Source organism: Pipistrellus kuhlii, unplaced genomic scaffold (genome assembly GCF_014108245.1).
Source record: "Pipistrellus kuhlii isolate mPipKuh1 unplaced genomic scaffold, mPipKuh1.p scaffold_m20_p_2, whole genome shotgun sequence".
Lineage (NCBI taxonomy): Eukaryota > Metazoa > Chordata > Mammalia > Chiroptera > Vespertilionidae > Pipistrellus > Pipistrellus kuhlii.
This window is the reverse complement of record NW_023425515.1, coordinates 135,900,999-135,918,270: the sequence shown is the minus strand read 5'-3', so window position 1 is coordinate 135,918,270 and position 17,272 is coordinate 135,900,999. Positions and strand designations below refer to the sequence as shown.

Below are 17,272 nucleotides of genomic sequence, written 5' to 3'. Positions count from 1 at the left end.
AATATGGGAAAGCAGAGGTAGGAAAACTATACACTGATATATAATAATTTTGAAATTTTAATAGCGAACCCACTTCAATGGGCAGCATAGAATAATGTTGAAGAGCACTGGCCATGCTGCCCAAACCGACCCGGGTTTGAGTGCCAGCGGTACACCCACTAGCAGTGCGGCTTTGTCCGGTGCTGCGTTGCCAGGAAAGGTGTTTCTGCCCTCAGCCTCAGGGTGAGAACTGCCTGGGCATAAACAACCGAGAAGCAGTGTGCTGACAGTGCTGTTGCCAAGTGCAGTGGTGAGTTTCATGTCACGTTGACTGGGGCACAGAGCGCCCAGATATCTGGGTGAATATTGCTTTTGAGTGTGCCTGTTAGCGTGTTTCTGAATGAGATGAACAGTAGAATGGTAGACTGAGTTAAGCAGATTGTCCTCCCCCAGGTGGGAGGCCTGAATAGAACACAACAGGCTGAGGAAGAAAGAATTCTCTCTCTGCCCAATGTCTTCTGCCTTCAGACTTGGATTCAGACTGGAACTTATACCGTAGGCTGGCTCTCCCGGGTCTCCAGCTTGCTGACTGCATATGTTGGACTTATCAGCCTCCATAATTGTATTCTATCTATCTATCTATCTATCTATCTATCTAATTAATTCTATTTCTCTGGTGAACCAAGATTATACACCAAGCAATAATGGGAGCCCTTGAAATGTCTGGTGCATTGAACAAAAGTGCCCCTGCAGGTTCCTTATGCTTTAGAAGCCGGGGGCACTGAGGACTGTCTCAGACGCCTCCCTCCCTCTGTTCTCTCCCCTCTCCTCTCTTCTTGTCCCCTCCCCTGCCTTCTCCCAGCTCCACTTCTCTCTTCCCCCTCTCTCTCCCTCTCCTCTCTTCCTCCCCCTCTCTCTGTTTCTTGCCTTCCCCACCAACTTCCAGCTCTCACTATTCTTAGATTCTTGTCTTTCCCTTAAAACACAGGTTACAGGGTAGGGCCAGATGGGCATATTTCACACGAAGATGTGAATAATTAATAAGAATTAAACTGTTGCCACCCTAAACCAAGGTTGGGGATTTCTTTTTTCCAGCAGGGAACAAATCATTACAGAAAGAGCTGGTGCCCCATGGGAGAAGATGCGGACATGGACAAGGAGTGGGTGGCAGGGGGTTGTTTCCTGGCCATGAAGCTTTTAGATTGTCCAGGTTGCAGAGTGTATGGATCTTAAATGCCCTCGCAGGGACTTTGATTCCGTTTCTGGCTTTAGCCAAGGACAGAGATACCAGGCCACAGAATCTGCCCAGGCCAGGTCCACAGCCAGGTAGGTCTCCGGGAGGCTAGGTTTACCTAAGGTTCGCATGTAGCATGCACGCCACCAAGTCAGCAGCCACAGCATTCTTATGCCCCCGCATCTCCGCGCCAAAAGGCCTCTTGAGAAAACGTAGATGACCACCTGAGGGCGCTGTTACTCCACAATTTTTCTGTTAAGAAAAAAACACAAAAACCAGTCAGCTAACAAGGGTGTCTAGATTTCCTTTGTTTTGGGGGCGCAACCAAAGGATGCCCCTGGGAAAGAGGGGTACCACACACTCCCAGATCTTAGTTAATCTGGAAGCAGAGGTAGGAAAACTATACACTGACATGTAATAATTTTGAAATTTTAACAGGGTACTCGCTTCAATGGGCAGCATAGAAAACGTTGAAGAGCACTGGCCATGCTGCCCAAATTAACCAGGTTTGAGTCCCAGTGGCACACCCACTAGCAGTGTGGCTTTGTCTAGTGACTGAATCTCTCTACTTTCTGCTTTGTCATCTGCTTCATAGGGCACTCGTGAGGGTTATAGGGAGGAGGCTAGGTGCATAAAGCTAAAAACACACACCCTGTTATTAAATTCCATTTACCAAATTATTAAAGAGACCAAGAAGGTACCAGCTGCTTGCCAACCAAATGGAAGGGAGGGTGGGGTAGAGGCTGGCGTTCAAAGCTGTACAATTGGCTGAAACGGGAGGAGTATTTAGACAGAAGGGTTGGACAGGTCGGGCCAAGCAAAGAACAGGCCACCAAAAAGGCTACTTTTCCCTCCCTTTGTTCAATGCACCGGTGTAAATCTCCGCATGGGTGCTGCACTCATAAGCTTGTCTGGCCGAGGACCAGCTTTTCTCAATGTTACTCTCAACCCTGCCATTCTGAGCACATTTCACTCTCATGTTTTTTTGCTTATTCAGACTGCTGTTCACCCCAGCTAGAAGAGCAAAGTGAAGGCCAAAATGTAATAGAGGATTTGGGAACTTGAGAGGAAAGCAACAATGACCAGTTAGCAAATTATTATACAGGCCATGCTGACTCCACCGTTGACATAACGAGGGACTTGGTATGTGTGGTAATTGTGCGCACCTTTAGTTTCAGAAAACATATAAAAGAAGAGTTTTAGAAAACATATAAAAGAAACATTATTTCCTTTTTTAAAAAGATCGCAAGAAGCATTTGTCAGCAATTATTATGCAGCACTATTTCAAGGGTTGGGCTCTGTCAATGTGTTTTAGCCACTAAAGAAAAGGAAATCTCATTGGGCCTAAGGTAGTTGTAAGAGTGGCGGCTTATGAGTTTTGTACTGACAGGTGCTGGTGAAAAGCTGATTAATCCCATTCAAGAATATAACAGGCTACGCTTGTATAGCACTGCACAGGGTACTTTTACATAAATGCTCCCATTTGATATTCCCAACCACTCTTTGAGATATGAAGAGGACAAAGAGAATTATTGCTGTCATCAAGAAAGACAGCTTGATTGAGATATAATTCATATACCAAATAACCCACCATGTAAAGTGTAAAATTCAATGCTTTTAAACAAATGCACAGATATATGCAACCATCACCACAATTGATTTTAAAATATTTTTTATCAGATAAAAAAGAAACCCCTCATCCTTTAGCTACCACTCTCTCTATTGTCCCTGTTCCCTACTCTTGTCCATAAACAGCCATGAATCCACTTTCTGTCTCTACAGATTTGCCTATTCTGAGCAATTAACATAACTAAATTAATATAACATATGGTCTTTCACTTAGCATAATGTTTTCGAGACTCTATTATAATGTAGCATATGTGAGTATTCTATTCTCTTTTTTTAGGGCTGAATAATATTCCGTTGTATAGAGATAACATATTCATCAGTTGGCATACATTTGAGTTGCTTCCACCTTTTGTTTACTTTGAATAATGCTTCTGTAAACATTAACATACAAGTTTTTTTGTGTGCTGACACATACTTTCTTTTATCCTGTGTAGCTACCTAGGAGTGGAATTGCCATGACATTTGGTAACTCAGTGTTTAAATGCTTGAGGAATTCCAGGACTGTCTTTCAAAGTGGTTGCATTTTCATTTCTATCAGCAGCGTGGAAGGGTTATGACTTCTCCGCATCCTTGTCACTCCTTGTTATTATCTGACTTTTTCATTCTAGTCATTCTAATGGCTGTGAAATCTCTCACTGTGGTTTTGATTTGCACATCCCTGATCTGATGACTAATGAGATCAAACAGCTTTTCTGGTGTTTATCTACCATTTGAATATCTTCTTTGCATATATGAAAAGGATCTTCAGATCCTTTGCCCATTTAAAATTTGTATTTGTCTTTTTTATTACTGAATTTTAAAAGTCCTTTTTTTATTCTTTAAATTCTTTATTTCATGCACCCATTTCAGCAATATTGAAATAGGTTTCTCATACATGCACTCATTCCTTTTATAAATTTAAAATATGAAATGGTGAATGAACGTTTCAAATTATAATCAAAATTTATAACAAAGTACTTTTAGAATAAGACTATAGACTTAAGAATTATGTTAAATTTCTAGCGCAAATATAACACAAGAATAAAGGACACTGGTGATGTTTAAATTCAGACTAGGTTTTCCCCATCTTAATTTCTCTGCTCCCTTCCACTTAAAATCTTAAAAGTATTTATTATAAGTTGGAAGTACAGAGTTCTTAGAAAATAATAGGGGATGAATTGTATGATTCTCCTTATAGGAACAATCTAGTCTTTAGCAACCTGTAAACCATTGAAAAAGTAACTCCATATCCAACAACAAAAAAAGCCAAAGCACAATTTGGCTGGGGAAAGGGTAACAAATATGAAATTGTGTGGTAGATCTCTGCTCCAATGAAGGATAGCTGTAGAGCAATCTGGACCACTTAAGAAATACAGAATGCCAATACCAAGAAATGGCACAATATTTTCAAGGTTATTCAGGTGGGCCCTTCATACGTGTTCTACTCTATCATTAACCCGAAGGTACTTCTTGGCATTTTCTCCTTTGCTGAAGCTTGCATAGTCTTCTGGGTTGGCAAAAACCTTTCTTGTCATTCTACAGAATGCTGTTGGAGTTCCCATAAACACCATTTTTGAAAGAACAATTGTTGTATAGGAGGCAAATGCCATGAATACCTCATTTTCCATTAGCTGGGCAAGGTCAACTATTTTTTCAACTTTGACAATGGATCCTGCGGATTGCAGCAGGAGCAAAGCTGCAAACCTGTCCTGGCAGGTGGTTGGCTGAACTGGGAAGACTTTCCGAGTTGTAAGTGTTCTTTATATATTAAAGATACAATACCTTATCAGATGTATCACTTGCTAATACTTTTTCCTATTTGGTTCGTTGTCTATTAACTTTTTGGATAATTCCCTTTCAAGGATAAAAAAATTTCAATTCTTATGGCCAATTTCCAGAGACTTTAAATGTTTTTATTTTTAAAGTAATCTTCAGCAGTTTTGTTGGGAAGCCAGTCCACAGATCTTCTCACGCTGTCATGCTGGACATGGAACCCTTATCAGTATTATTTAATAGATGAGAACAATGTTCCTATATTTGGGATACTGGGGGTAGCATTGGAGAAAGGGAAGTCAGCCAGGATCAAAACAGTACACATGCCTAATCATAGAATTTCAGGTGGTAAAGGACGTTAGATGTTACCTATACCAGATTTTACTGGATAAAGCAATCTTTCTACAACCATTCTTAGATGTGGTCCTTCAGTCTCTACTTGAACACCTCCAGAAATGAGGAACTCACTACTATTAGTTTAGATTAATGATCCCCATGAGCAACAAAACTATGTAAAAACCCAAACAGCATGTACCTAGCAAGGGCTGCTGAATATACAAACAAATGGGGAAACAGAGAAAATAGGCTTTTTGGAGTCCTAAACAATCTTATGTCACCAGCAGGTCATGGGCATGCTGTAAAAGGCCAGCTAACTGTTTTTTAACACCAGGTGCCCAAGAGACTGCTCTAATTTTAGAATTAACATAGTGCTTACTAAAGAGGTCCAGGACTCATGGGTCTGGAATGTGATGTTCTTTCACCCTTGGGCTCATGTCTTATTGTTGAGTCTGCTCCAATCATTTCCTGACATTGAGAGAGGGAGAACCAGACCACAGAACTGGCATGTGCCCGAGAAACTGGCCAAGAAATAAAAAGTAAATGCTGCCCTTGAAAGACAGAGTTGGTGGTGGCCACTCTCTGATGAGCTTGTTTTTGTGGTGGCACTGTGCTGATGAGCCTCTGCACATTTTATTTTTTAAAATATATATTTTTACTGATTTCAGAGAGGAAGGGCAAGAGAGAGAGAAACACCAATGATGAGAGAGTATCATTGATCGGCTGCTTCCTGCACGTTCCACATTGGGGATCAAGCCCACAGCCCGGAATCAAATCGTGACTTCCTGGTTCATAGAATGATACTCAATCACTGAGCCACGCCAGCTGGGCGAGCCTCTGCTCATTCTAATCTAGAGCCTGTCTCTGCCCTAGAAGGCTGAGTAAGCAGCGGACATCACCAAGGCCTGGTCAGTAGTCAGTGTGCAGGTGTGGTCAGCCTGAGGGGAGTACCAGCAGATCAGAGAGTAAAAGAGGCTGGGACACTGCTTCCTGGCTCTGCAACCCAATCTTCGGTTGGAGCTGTGCCCCTACCTTGTCCCAAATGTAGTAGCACAATCTCCTGTCCTTGTCCTGTTGGGCCTAGGAATGCTGCGGACAGCTGATTTCTGGGTGTCTCACCATCTCTTAGTTTGTACCCTTCATACCCATACCGTGGAAATGGACCTTCACAGAAATCTCTTTATTTGATTCAAGTGGGGTGAATTCTACAATATTTCCTATGACAGATTCCTTGTTACCATCTTGCCATGGTATCAATGTTCCTTCCATCCCCTCCAATGATTATCAGGCAAGCGAGCAAGCCCATCATGCTGTCCTAGTGCTAACTCCCAGGGACCTCCTATGCTCCTCGGAGTCCCAGGTAAACAAAAGAGATGAGTTTGTGCAGAGCCCACCCTAGAGTTTCAAGCCTGTGTTGGATGCATAAATCTGTTTGTTCCACAAGCTTCTTCCAGATGACATTTCTACAGAGCTCAAATGTCACGTGGAATCAAATTTTGTTTGGTTCCTGAACTTTCCTTGCATCGGTGTGAGACACGCAGTTTGTATCTTTATGGAATAGCGGGCAATTTCAACACATAGCACATGGTATCCTAGTTTAATTCAAAGCAGTTTTCCCGAGTTCTGTCCCCAAATCTGACCTAATCAAAGTTTCCTTGTCCCTGAGCAGGAGCTTAGAATATATATATAGTTATTATTTTTTTTTTAAATTTAAGCATAGGAAAAAGCAAACTGCCTTCTAAGGTCCGTGTTAAGTCACGCGAGCTTGCTCTTTGTATTCTTAGCCGAGTGACTGAACCTTCTGTTTATAAATAGAGGGGCTTCTCAAGACCTAGGGACCCATCAGGTCACAGGCCAGCCCAGGCTATGTTTCTACCAAGTGGTTCGCTGGCATGCTGGTTTGAATTTTTTATTTATAGTGACAGCAGCCTATTTGGCGCCTGCACGTTCTCCTTAAAGCCTGATAACCCCAGGTACCTCGTGCTAAAAGTGGCTTAGCTTTCCCTGATTTAGAAAGGAGTGTTTGGAGGGGGAGGGTGGTGGGAAACATTCCGATTTGCCAGCAGTGTACTAATGGGAGTGTGTCCTTGGAGCAGCCCAGCCGGCTACCCAGGAAAGCCGTGAGTTCTCCGGGAAAGCTGTCAGGCCAGCTTGGAGGCATCAGTGATGAAAACCTCGAGTTATTTCTGGAGCAGGTGATTGATGTTTGAAACAGCAGACGACACTTTGATGGGATCCAGACTCGATGTGATAGGAGTTAATGAGGATAATGATGATGATAATGATATTTACATTATCCCTTTCTTCCAAAGAACCTTTCTGTCCTTTTATCTCATTTGCGTTAAAAATGTCCTGTGGGAGGAGGGGAAGGTGTTATTAAACAGTTTTTTTCAGGAGAGAGAATAGAAAGAGTTAAACACCCAGCTTTCAGGTTCCACTTGGGTGGTGAGAAGAGATGTTTAAATGACACATGAAACTTGGAGAAATTAATCTTAAGAGAAGCACCCGTCTCAATTCCCATTCCTCCAGTGCAATGCTCCTTGCCAAGCTCCAGGTAATAGCCCTTCCTGACCCAAGTCCTCCCGGGATCCTCACAGACTGCCAAATTCAGTCTACCTCAGCAGGTGCAGCCCTGAACAGTCCCACCTATGTGACCTCACTATGATCTACTTTCCCAGGTTTCAGCCAAACAAATCCACTTGCTCGCCCCTACCATCTGCTCCAAGCATCCCATTCTCTTTTCATAATGTTCATCCCATTTACAGTAACTTGTTTCATTTGTCTTCCTGTTTGGATGAAAATCCCAGGACAGCAGGGACTAAAACCATTGAATCCCCAGGGCCTAACAGACTTACCCGGCACACAATAGATGCTTCTGAAGCGCACACCCAACTCCATGCCTTTTCTCATGCTGCTCCCGCAGACTCCAGTGCCTGCACTCCCATCTCTGCCTGTTGAACCCAGAGTTGTCCTTCCAAGCACAGATCCAACCCAGAATCCTCTCTGGGAACCACCATGCCACTGTTCCTTTCAATTCTTTCTTTCTTTATTTTGTAAAATTTACTTATTTATTTATTTATTTATTTATTTATTTATTTTCAGAGAGGAAGGGAGTAGGACAGAGAGGTAGAAAAATCAACGAGAGAGAAACATTGATGAGCTGGCTCCTGCACATCCCCTATTGGGGATGTACCCGAAACCAACGTACATGCCCTTGACCGGAATCGAACCTGGGAACCTACAGTCCGCAGGCCGGTGCTCTATCTACTGAGCCAAACTGGTTAGAGCTCCTTTCAGTTCTTACCTTCAGCTGTATCGTAATCATTGTGCACACGTGTAGTCTTCCTTCCCTGCTCCTCCCCAACTGTCAGCTCTTGAAAGGCAGGAGCTGTACCATGGCACAGAGTGAGCACGTTAGACTTGTGTTCACTTGTCTGAAAGTGTTGCTGGCCAGCATTCTCTATTCAGGAAAATTCCCATTTCCAGAGTCTGCAGCTCCTCACGAAAGGGAATTTTTCTCATGCTTATCTTCCTCCTTTTTTCTGGGAGTCTGAGGCAAGATCAGTCAGGGAGCCCTGCCAACTCTCGCTGTAAAAAGTGTCTCCCTCTCTTTGAGAAGCACTCTGGCTCTTGGGTGGAGGGTTGCATTTCCTACTGGGGCCCAGAGCAAGTTTGCCAGGATAGCCACTGGCATTATTTAGCTTCATCACCCATATCAATGACAACCTAAGTTCAGGAGAACTAATCAGTGCAACCTCAACTGAGAAGGTAGAGATGAAATCAATGACCTCTCCAAGGAATTTAGTACTGGTCTATGCTACTGGTGAGCATTTGCACACACCATTCAGTTACAATAAGAAGACACCAGATTGGACTAACTCTGGGTATGTGGGAAACCTTATAAGCAATTCATTTTGGTGTGTGTGGCAGTTTAAAGACTGTCCCTCCAACCCCCTTTCCCAGCTACTAGTAACGTGGGCATACCAAACATCTGTGATACAGCACTCCACAAATTAGAAAGAGCTTCACCAACTGTATCATGGAACATTCAGGGCTGTTAAAATTTATGGAGATCTGTGTTTATTGACATGGAGAGGTGCCCACAACATATTGGTAAGCGAAGAAAGAAGGCTATAAAACAGCATAATTATGTAAAATTATTTCATATTTATACCTACATTTATTCATAGATGTGCAGATAGTCTTTAAAATGTTAATAGCAGCTACCTCTAGGTGATGAAATTTTGAGTGATTTTTTCTTTACTTTTGTTTTTGTAATTTCTTTTGTATCGTTTGAATTTTATTTTTACAGTAAGCAGTTATTTCTACAACCAGAAAAAGAAAACAAAGCTACTTTCGGTTAGAAAAACATTTATTGAAAATAAAAAAGCCTCATTAAAAAACCTTCACATTTCCTTTTGTTGTAACCCATTTGTTTTTTCTTTTGTTTCTTTTGTTTGAGGGGTTATATAAGGAAAAATATTGCTGAGAGAAATGTCAGAGATTTTACTCCCTATGTTTTCTTCTATGAGTTTTATAATTTTGAGTCTAACATTTAAGTGTTTGATCCATTTTGAGTTTATTCTCGGGTATGGTGTAAGAAGATGGTCTAGTTTTATTTTTTGCATGTATCTGTCTAACTTTCCCCACACCATTTATTGAATAGACAGTCTTTACCCCATTGTATGTTTTTGCTTCCTTTATCATACCATACAATTTCACTTATATGTGGAATCTAAAGAACAAAAAGCCAGACAGACAAGATAGAAACAGACTCATAGATACAGAGAACAGACTGATGGTTGCCAGAGGGGAGTGGGTGAGGGGAACTGAGTAAAAAAGGTGAAGGGATAGAGAAATACAAAGTGGTAGTTGCAAAATCACCATGAAACTGTAGAGTACAGCATGGGAAGTATAGTCAATAATATTGTAATGACTGTGTATGGTGCCAGGTGGTACTGAAATATCCGGGGAAACACTCTGTAAAGTATATAATTGTTTAACTACTACACTTTACACTTGAAACTAATGTAAAATAATGTTGAATGTCAACTGTAATTAAAAAATAAAATTTAAATTAAAAAATATTCACATATCCTAAAAGATGCTTACTGTAAATCAACCAATCAAACATCAAAAAACAAATAAACTCTTGTATGAGAGAAGAAACAAATTGTTTAACTGCCTCCATATCTGAGCCATGTAATGTACTAACCACAGTTAGGCGTCAAAGGAACAAGGGAAGCTTCTCTAACAGGAAATCAAGCTCTCCTGACCTGGCATGGAGAACATGCACACTTTTTAAGTGTCTGAAAATATAAAGTATCTCTTAAAATATCATTTTAATTAAAGCTACTGATGGCAGTTGATTCACAGGCATAGCATTTCTAATTCTGTAGTTTATAAGAGAATAAAAAGGACTTTCCATCTCTGATAGTAAGGAAATGATTACTTAATTCACCATAGCAACCTCTGTTTAAAAAAAAAAAAGAGAGAGAGACAGAGACAGACATACTTGCTGATCACAGCACAACTGACACTTTATTTCATTGTAACTGGTACACTTGTAGGATCAGGACAGCAAGTGACTAAAATCAGTGCAGAACTTCTCTGGACTAAAGGGCCATGAAGGCATTACTGGTTTTGGCACACAGAGTGGATAACCATACATTGGCTGGAACAAGGTGGTCAGTAAAATGAAATGCATAAACCAACACCATGTGGAAATTGTCTGAGTTCTGTAGAATGTTAGAGAGTAAATAATCACCACGACTAACATGCAGCTCTAGATACATCACAGTATTCATCTACAGACTATTTTCTCCCCTTAGAGATAAAGACATGGCAGTAGGATTCTATCTGTTCACAGTAGCTTAAAAGAGCAATCAGTATATACTACGAGGTCTGCCTGTTGATTTCTATAGCAATCCATCTTAGTTGAAGAAATAATGCTAAATAACGTACTTTCTCTATATTGTCCTTATTAAACTGAATCTTACTTGACCAAATAACTCAACTTTTACTTATTTAAATACAATTACTAATGTCTTTATAGTGTCAAAAAGCAGTTCCTGTTAGTTTAGCTATCCCTATAAATCACAATAGACAAGAGGTTATCTTTCTCCTTCAAAGATAACATATGCTGATGAGAACATAAAAAAGGAACACTATTATGCTACAGATAGTTTAGGTTTTCACATCCTATCATAGGTAGACTAAAGAAGCCAGCCTTGTCTGTGACACAGCCGTGCAGAATAAGATTCTGAAGAGGCACACAGATTCTAGGGGGTTTCTTTAGACAAAGTGAAGGAAAGAGGGAAAGTAGCAAAGAAAAGGAAAAGCGAAAACAGTCTTATTTGGACAAATTAATCAAAAGGGAAATCTATTCCCTTGCAAGTGACTAGACATAATAGAGAATAGTTCTTTAACTTGGGATGATACAAATAGACATTGAAGATTATGTGCCAGTTTGCTTTAATAATAACATACACCAGCTGATTGTGTTAGTTTTCCATGTTTTTTTTTTTTGAGAGGTTGACATTTCCCAAGGGGATTTCTGCTTTTGCCAGCATAAAGGGCAACCATAACTGCTGAGGATAATTTTTCTTGATCAACTTGGGCATGTGGGTAACATTCATTCTCTCTCTGGTAAAAACATATTATTCACTCACGATGAGACAGTTGGAAATGTGACATTGACCAAGGCATGGTTTAATCATAGGATGTATATAATTAGATATTTGTATGCGAAATGAATTTTAAAGTGAATCAACGAGGAGGAGAAGGAATTTCTTCCAATTCTGGCAAGAAATCATCAAATAAATGAAAAAGACAGAGAGTGGTTAGGGGTGTTTTGGATTCCTCCCCATTTGCTAAGGTGGAGATGAAGGGCATAAAGGTAATTCTCTTTTAATCATTAAACATATGGAATGTCTGATTATACACACATAGGTGAGCAGAGCAAGACTTGAAGTCCCATTTCTCAATCTCCCTGATTCTTACTCTTAAACAACAAGCCGCAGGCACTACGGGAAAGGTGGAGATGACTAGAAAATCAGTAACATGCCTGGATCAGCCACACTTCCTTGGAAAGTACCATTTTCCTGCCAACAGGCTGATTCTTTCAGGCTTAAGTGACAACGATTTCTCCCTTTACTGTGGCATTGTTTTATGTAAGAGCTCCCTGACAGTTCAAGGTTGTGTACTTTAAAGGCTAGAGAGGAAAGCAGTTTTAATTGAATTCCGCAGTAAATGTTCATGGCTATTTCGTAGAACTGCCCATTGTCAGCAGCTGGTCTCAAGTACCCAGCCTATCACTTCCTGAGCGTGCTTCATCCAGCTCACACAGACATCAAGAGTCAGTGTTAGATGGGATGTCTGCTTGGGAAGAAATAACTTTAGGCCAGGATAACTGCCGGTGGCAGAAGGGCAGTAATAGGATGAATCACAATAGAGGGAAGTGGTGGGCTGGAATGAGCTGAAGAGAAAACAAGACTATATTCTTCAGGGTCTATATATGGCCAGTAAAGAAGCAAAAATTCATGGAATGCGACTTAAAGACTTTCTAAGATGTTATAGCCCTGGGGAATTTCCAAGCCTCTTGATCTACAATTCCCTAGCAACCATCTGGTGCTGGATTCACCTTCATAGGTGTGGTGCCCTACTTCTTGTGGAATTTAGATCTCTGGGGAAACCCCGTCAGGATGTGCCTCTGTGCTGTTAACTCGCCTCCACACAGCTGTGATCACAGTTCTGCTGAGGGATCCATTTGCCCTTGTGAGGGAGAGTGGAAGATGTGTCGCCATGAGGCAGAGGAGACCGGTGACAGACAGGGTGAACTTGCAGGAAGGTACCCAGAAGGCAAGACTCCTGATTTTACCCAAGGTCAAGGTGAGTGTGATAGAAGTGAGAAAAGCAAAAGACAGTAATGGGAAAAAAAAAAAAAAAAAGTCTTCAGAGTTTGCTAGAAAAAAAGGAGGAAAGAAGGAGAATCCATGGACCAGGGAACCAAAGACGATTAATAATAAATCCCAGCTTTTCAGACTAAGAAGACATTCTTCTGCGTATACAGTACTGGCAACTAAATGATTTTCACACTGATAATACAAATACTGTTTCCCTACAGTCATTAATCACTTCGACAATTCATTTGCTCTATAACTTCTAAGTTGCTTAACTCTTTTAGCAAATCCAGTCTAGGTACCACCATGAAGGGAATGGAGGAGAAGGTACAGAATGAGACAATTAAAATTGAACTTCTGTGAACCAGAGTTAGTAGCACAGTGGCACAGTAGATTGTCAAAAAAAACGACAGCAGTGGGGATAGTTGTTGGCCTGTGAGTGCAGGATTGCCAGCTGCAGGGAAGGACTGCCACTCAGGAGTCTACCTTCTTGTTAATTAGAACCGAGCTGCAGGTGAGCAGCCCATCCACCTTTTCCAGTTCAGATTGGCTCACGGGGATCAGCATGTAGTCCTTCAGCTTTTCATAAACCTGCAGCACGAACCAAGCAAAGGCAGAGAAGGATTATGATTCTGCGTCTGTCTTGTCCCCTGCTCCACACCTGGTGCAGAAAATTAACTTGGTTGTGAATTTAGCTTTTCACCCATCTAACCCACAATGTGTATGCAATGTAGACCACATACCCAGAGAGCTGGGAGCTTTTATTAACCATGAGGAGCTTTAGTTAACCTCAGACCCAGAGATGTGTCAGAATGTGGTTGGTACTAGAGATAGTGTCATTGCTAGACTCAATGATATGTGAAAGGCAGTGGCCATGCTTTCAGTCTGAATATTACTTTCTCCCCACACTTTAAAACCCTTATAACCTTACTTTAATGTTTCTTTCCTCACCAATACCACTGGGAAAAACTGGGGAAAATATCATTTATGTGAAACATTTCAGGTCAAACTGCTTTTAAATGACAGGTGTGAATTTTGACTCTCATAGAAAGCATGTGTCAAAACTTCAAATTAACAGTCCATACATACATTTTTCTCTGATGATCAAATAAAGCACATGAAAAACAACAACAGTAGCAACACAAAATCAACTGAAAACACACTGCCTAACAACAATCAATCATACGTCTTCAGGAAGCGCTTTGTTTCTTAAAATTCAGACAGTGGCTAAGAGGATGGGAGCCTGACACAGTTGGATGCAAACCCAGTTCTGTCAATTTACTCCCTAAAGCACATGTGTCAAACACAAGGCCCGCGGGCCAAATCCGTCCCGCCAGGCCTTGCAATGTGGCCCGCACCGCGCTGTCATCACTGCACTCCGCTGCGTTTCCATCACAATGACAGTTTATGACTGTTCAGTAAACCATTCGGCCCGAGATTTAGGCTGGATTTTAGATTTTGGCCCCTTCTCTGATTGAGTTCGACACCCCTACCCTAAAGTGTGACTTCAGCCAGGTGACATTCCTCTGAGCCTCGGATTACTTCTTAGATTGAGATAAGAACAGTGCCCTCACTGGGCTATAAGGTAGTGCATGTAGCATGCCTGGCACAGGGGAAGCCCTCAGTACACAAGGATGTTATCTTTCTCGGTGATGACCAAGGCTAAATTCAGAAATAGTTAATGTTCACCTAGTTGTCAGGTGATCAGTGTGGCTGAAAGGCATAGAGGATCCAGAGCTGGGAAACTCCAAGTGAATCTGAGATATAAATGTTCGTTGATATTAAAGGTTTTAGGGTGGGGGTCGAGGAATCCTTCTTTTTAACAACCCTGCTGTTAAAATTCAAGTATGAGACCCACTATTCATCCAGAGCTAGCTGAGCCCAGTCTGGGGTCAGAAGTCCTGAATTTTCTCAGGTTCACCCTGTCAGCCATGGAAATAGAGAAATATTGCCTATGGATTCCCTGCCCTTCTCTTTCATTAAGAAGGAGATGGGTTATGAGGATAAATCAAGAAATCAAGCAGTATTGCATATTTAAAAGCTGATATTAAATATTTTCTAAAAAATTTTAAGCCTAATATATATATATAAAAAGATCAATGGTTACTTAAAACTCTTCTGTAATGCTTAGGATAAATAGCTGGGCAGAGATGAAGATGCTGAATGCCTAAGAGGTAGGGACACTTGAAAGATCTATGGATGGGAACTGTTTTATCTGCTTGGTAGGATTAGATTGAAATTTCTAAAATGTACAGATGAGACTGACAGAGTGCCCTGAGGGCAAGGGAGATTTCATTAGACCAGGAAAAAATTCCATATCTAGGTACAATTCTCATGTTGGAACACAAACACAGAGACTCTTTAGCTACTTCCTTGAGTCATTCATGTGTCTCTGCCTTGAGGGAAAAAATGACCCTCTGATGAGGGTCAGCTCTGACTTGTCAGAAAACAGTGACACGGCTTCCTGAGTACTGAGAGTGGAGAGGGGCATTCAATCTGAGCTGGAGCACAAGTACTTCCTTAAAAGCTTTGAACACCAGGCATGGCCATAGCAATCGCTGCGCACGTGCCAGTGACCAAGAAAATGAACAAGAAGAGTGAGTTAAAGACACTTTCCCTGTGTCCTACCTTATTATCACCTTTTCTACCTTTTTAATAATTAGATGTAGGAGGAAAAGGAGGCCCCTGCTATTTGTCACTCTGTCATGAAAAAATCCTGACAGGCAGATTGTCAGGGAAGCCTAGTCAGCTGCAATGGCCAGGAAGGATGCTTTTTTTTTTTTTTTTTTTTTTTTTTTTTTTTTTTACCTTTGCACTTTCTGGATACTCTTCTGGGGTTCGATGCAGCAAGACGTGGCCTTTGCTGGGGATGTTCAGGTATATACAGTTTGCAGCCACGTCATCAGGCACAGTAAGTTTGTCGTAGCGGTGGTCACTCATCTGTTGCATAATCTGTAAAGAGGAATACAGAAAGCTAAGGCAGAGGGTGTCCCCACACTTTCCAAAACAGAAAGCAAGCAGTGCCATGGGTATAAGCTTGCAACAATGCCTTAGAACAGTGCTGTGTTGAAGTTCCTGTCTGTGATCCCAAGTCACTTAGAGCCCGAGAGGGAAACCTGTGACTCTTCGGAAGAACCTCAAGGGTTCTTCTTGTGGTTCTTTTAAAAGTGCGTGGTCTCTAATTTTTAAAAGGTTTTAAAACTGTCTATAATTTTTCTAGTTTTTGTTCATAATCAGTAAGACACAAAATGGCCATGTATATAAAAAGGCCCAGCTGTTTTGTTTTTTTTTAAATCCTCATCTGATGATATGTTTTTATTGATCAGAGAGAGGGAGGAGAAAGAGGGATGAGAGAGACAGAGAGAGAGAGAGACTCCTCCTATGTGAGAGAGAAACATCAATCGGGGAATTGAACCTACAATCTAGGCATGTGCCCTGACCAGGAATCAAACCCACACCTTTTGGTGTATGCAATGATGCTCTAACCAACCAAGCTGGCTGGCCAGGGCCCCCGCTGGGGTTGTGATGATATCCTTTATTGAATGAGCAGGGCTGACCTGGTCTGTAGGAATAAAAGACTAACAGTATTCAGAATGGCCAATAACTTGGTTTAGAAATAACCACACATACACAATATATATTTTCCTATGAATGCTTAAATTAGCTACACTGTCTGTTAGCAGGTATGCCCTTAATACAGTTATCATAAACATCACCTGGGGAGAATGTAAAACTCATATTCATAGGCTCCAACCCCCAATACCTGATTCTGGTTTGACAGATGTGAGGTGAAGCATAGAAATTTGCATCCTGAAAAACCCTGAAGGTAATTCTGGGGCTGACCCCTGGACCACAGCTGGGGAAAACTGCTTTAGCAAGTCTATTCATCAAGCAACAGGTTTCTTTGTGCCTTAGTATAAAATAAACTGTAAAAATAACACAAGATGAAGTCTGCATAAAATGTAAAATATTGATACCTAATCTTACCTCTGAAACACAATCAAAACAAAACCACCCAAACCTCCCTCTCCCTTTCCCAAACCACACACAAAACAAAAATGTCCAAACATGAAAAACAAAGCAAGTATTACTTTGGCTTAGTCATGTAGAATCTTTCCATTCTTGATCAATACCCATATGTTTTAAGAAATTTGCCTAAATGTCTTGTAATGAAGATATTAATAAGATATTTTCCACAATCTGTTTCTAATATTCCTTTCTATTATAGATATGTGTCCCTTTACCTTTCAATATTTGTGTGAAAATGTGTTTCATGTGACTAGAGCCTAGAATTAGGCTGACTTGCCCACTTGGTCACGTGGCACTGGAAGGTAGAATCTATGAATGGTGTGGAAGAGACTGCATGCTCCCAAGAGAATGTGAAGAGTGGTGTGTAGTAAGCCCTTCCTGACCCACCAGTCAGGCAAACCATTCACTTCTC

At 41.2% G+C, this 17,272-nt stretch overlaps 1 protein-coding gene and 1 pseudogene across 1 annotated transcript in view; both read right to left on the bottom strand.

Moving 5' to 3' along the window:
- Positions 1 to 3,657: 3,657 nt before the first annotated feature.
- Positions 3,658 to 4,801, bottom strand: LOC118723083 (annotated as a pseudogene).
- Positions 4,802 to 10,442: 5,641 nt separating this feature from the next.
- DDAH1 (dimethylarginine dimethylaminohydrolase 1) overlaps positions 10,443 to 17,272 on the bottom strand; it is a 145,391-nt gene continuing 138,561 nt past the window's right edge. Inside the window, exons 5-6 of the mRNA XM_036444598.2 lie at positions 15,640 to 15,783; positions 10,443 to 13,422 (exon numbers count right to left, since the gene is read on the bottom strand). Of these exons, the coding sequence (XP_036300491.1) occupies positions 13,306 to 13,422; positions 15,640 to 15,783 (261 nt within the window). The 3' untranslated portion in view covers positions 10,443 to 13,305. The remainder of the gene's footprint in view (positions 13,423 to 15,639; positions 15,784 to 17,272) is intronic.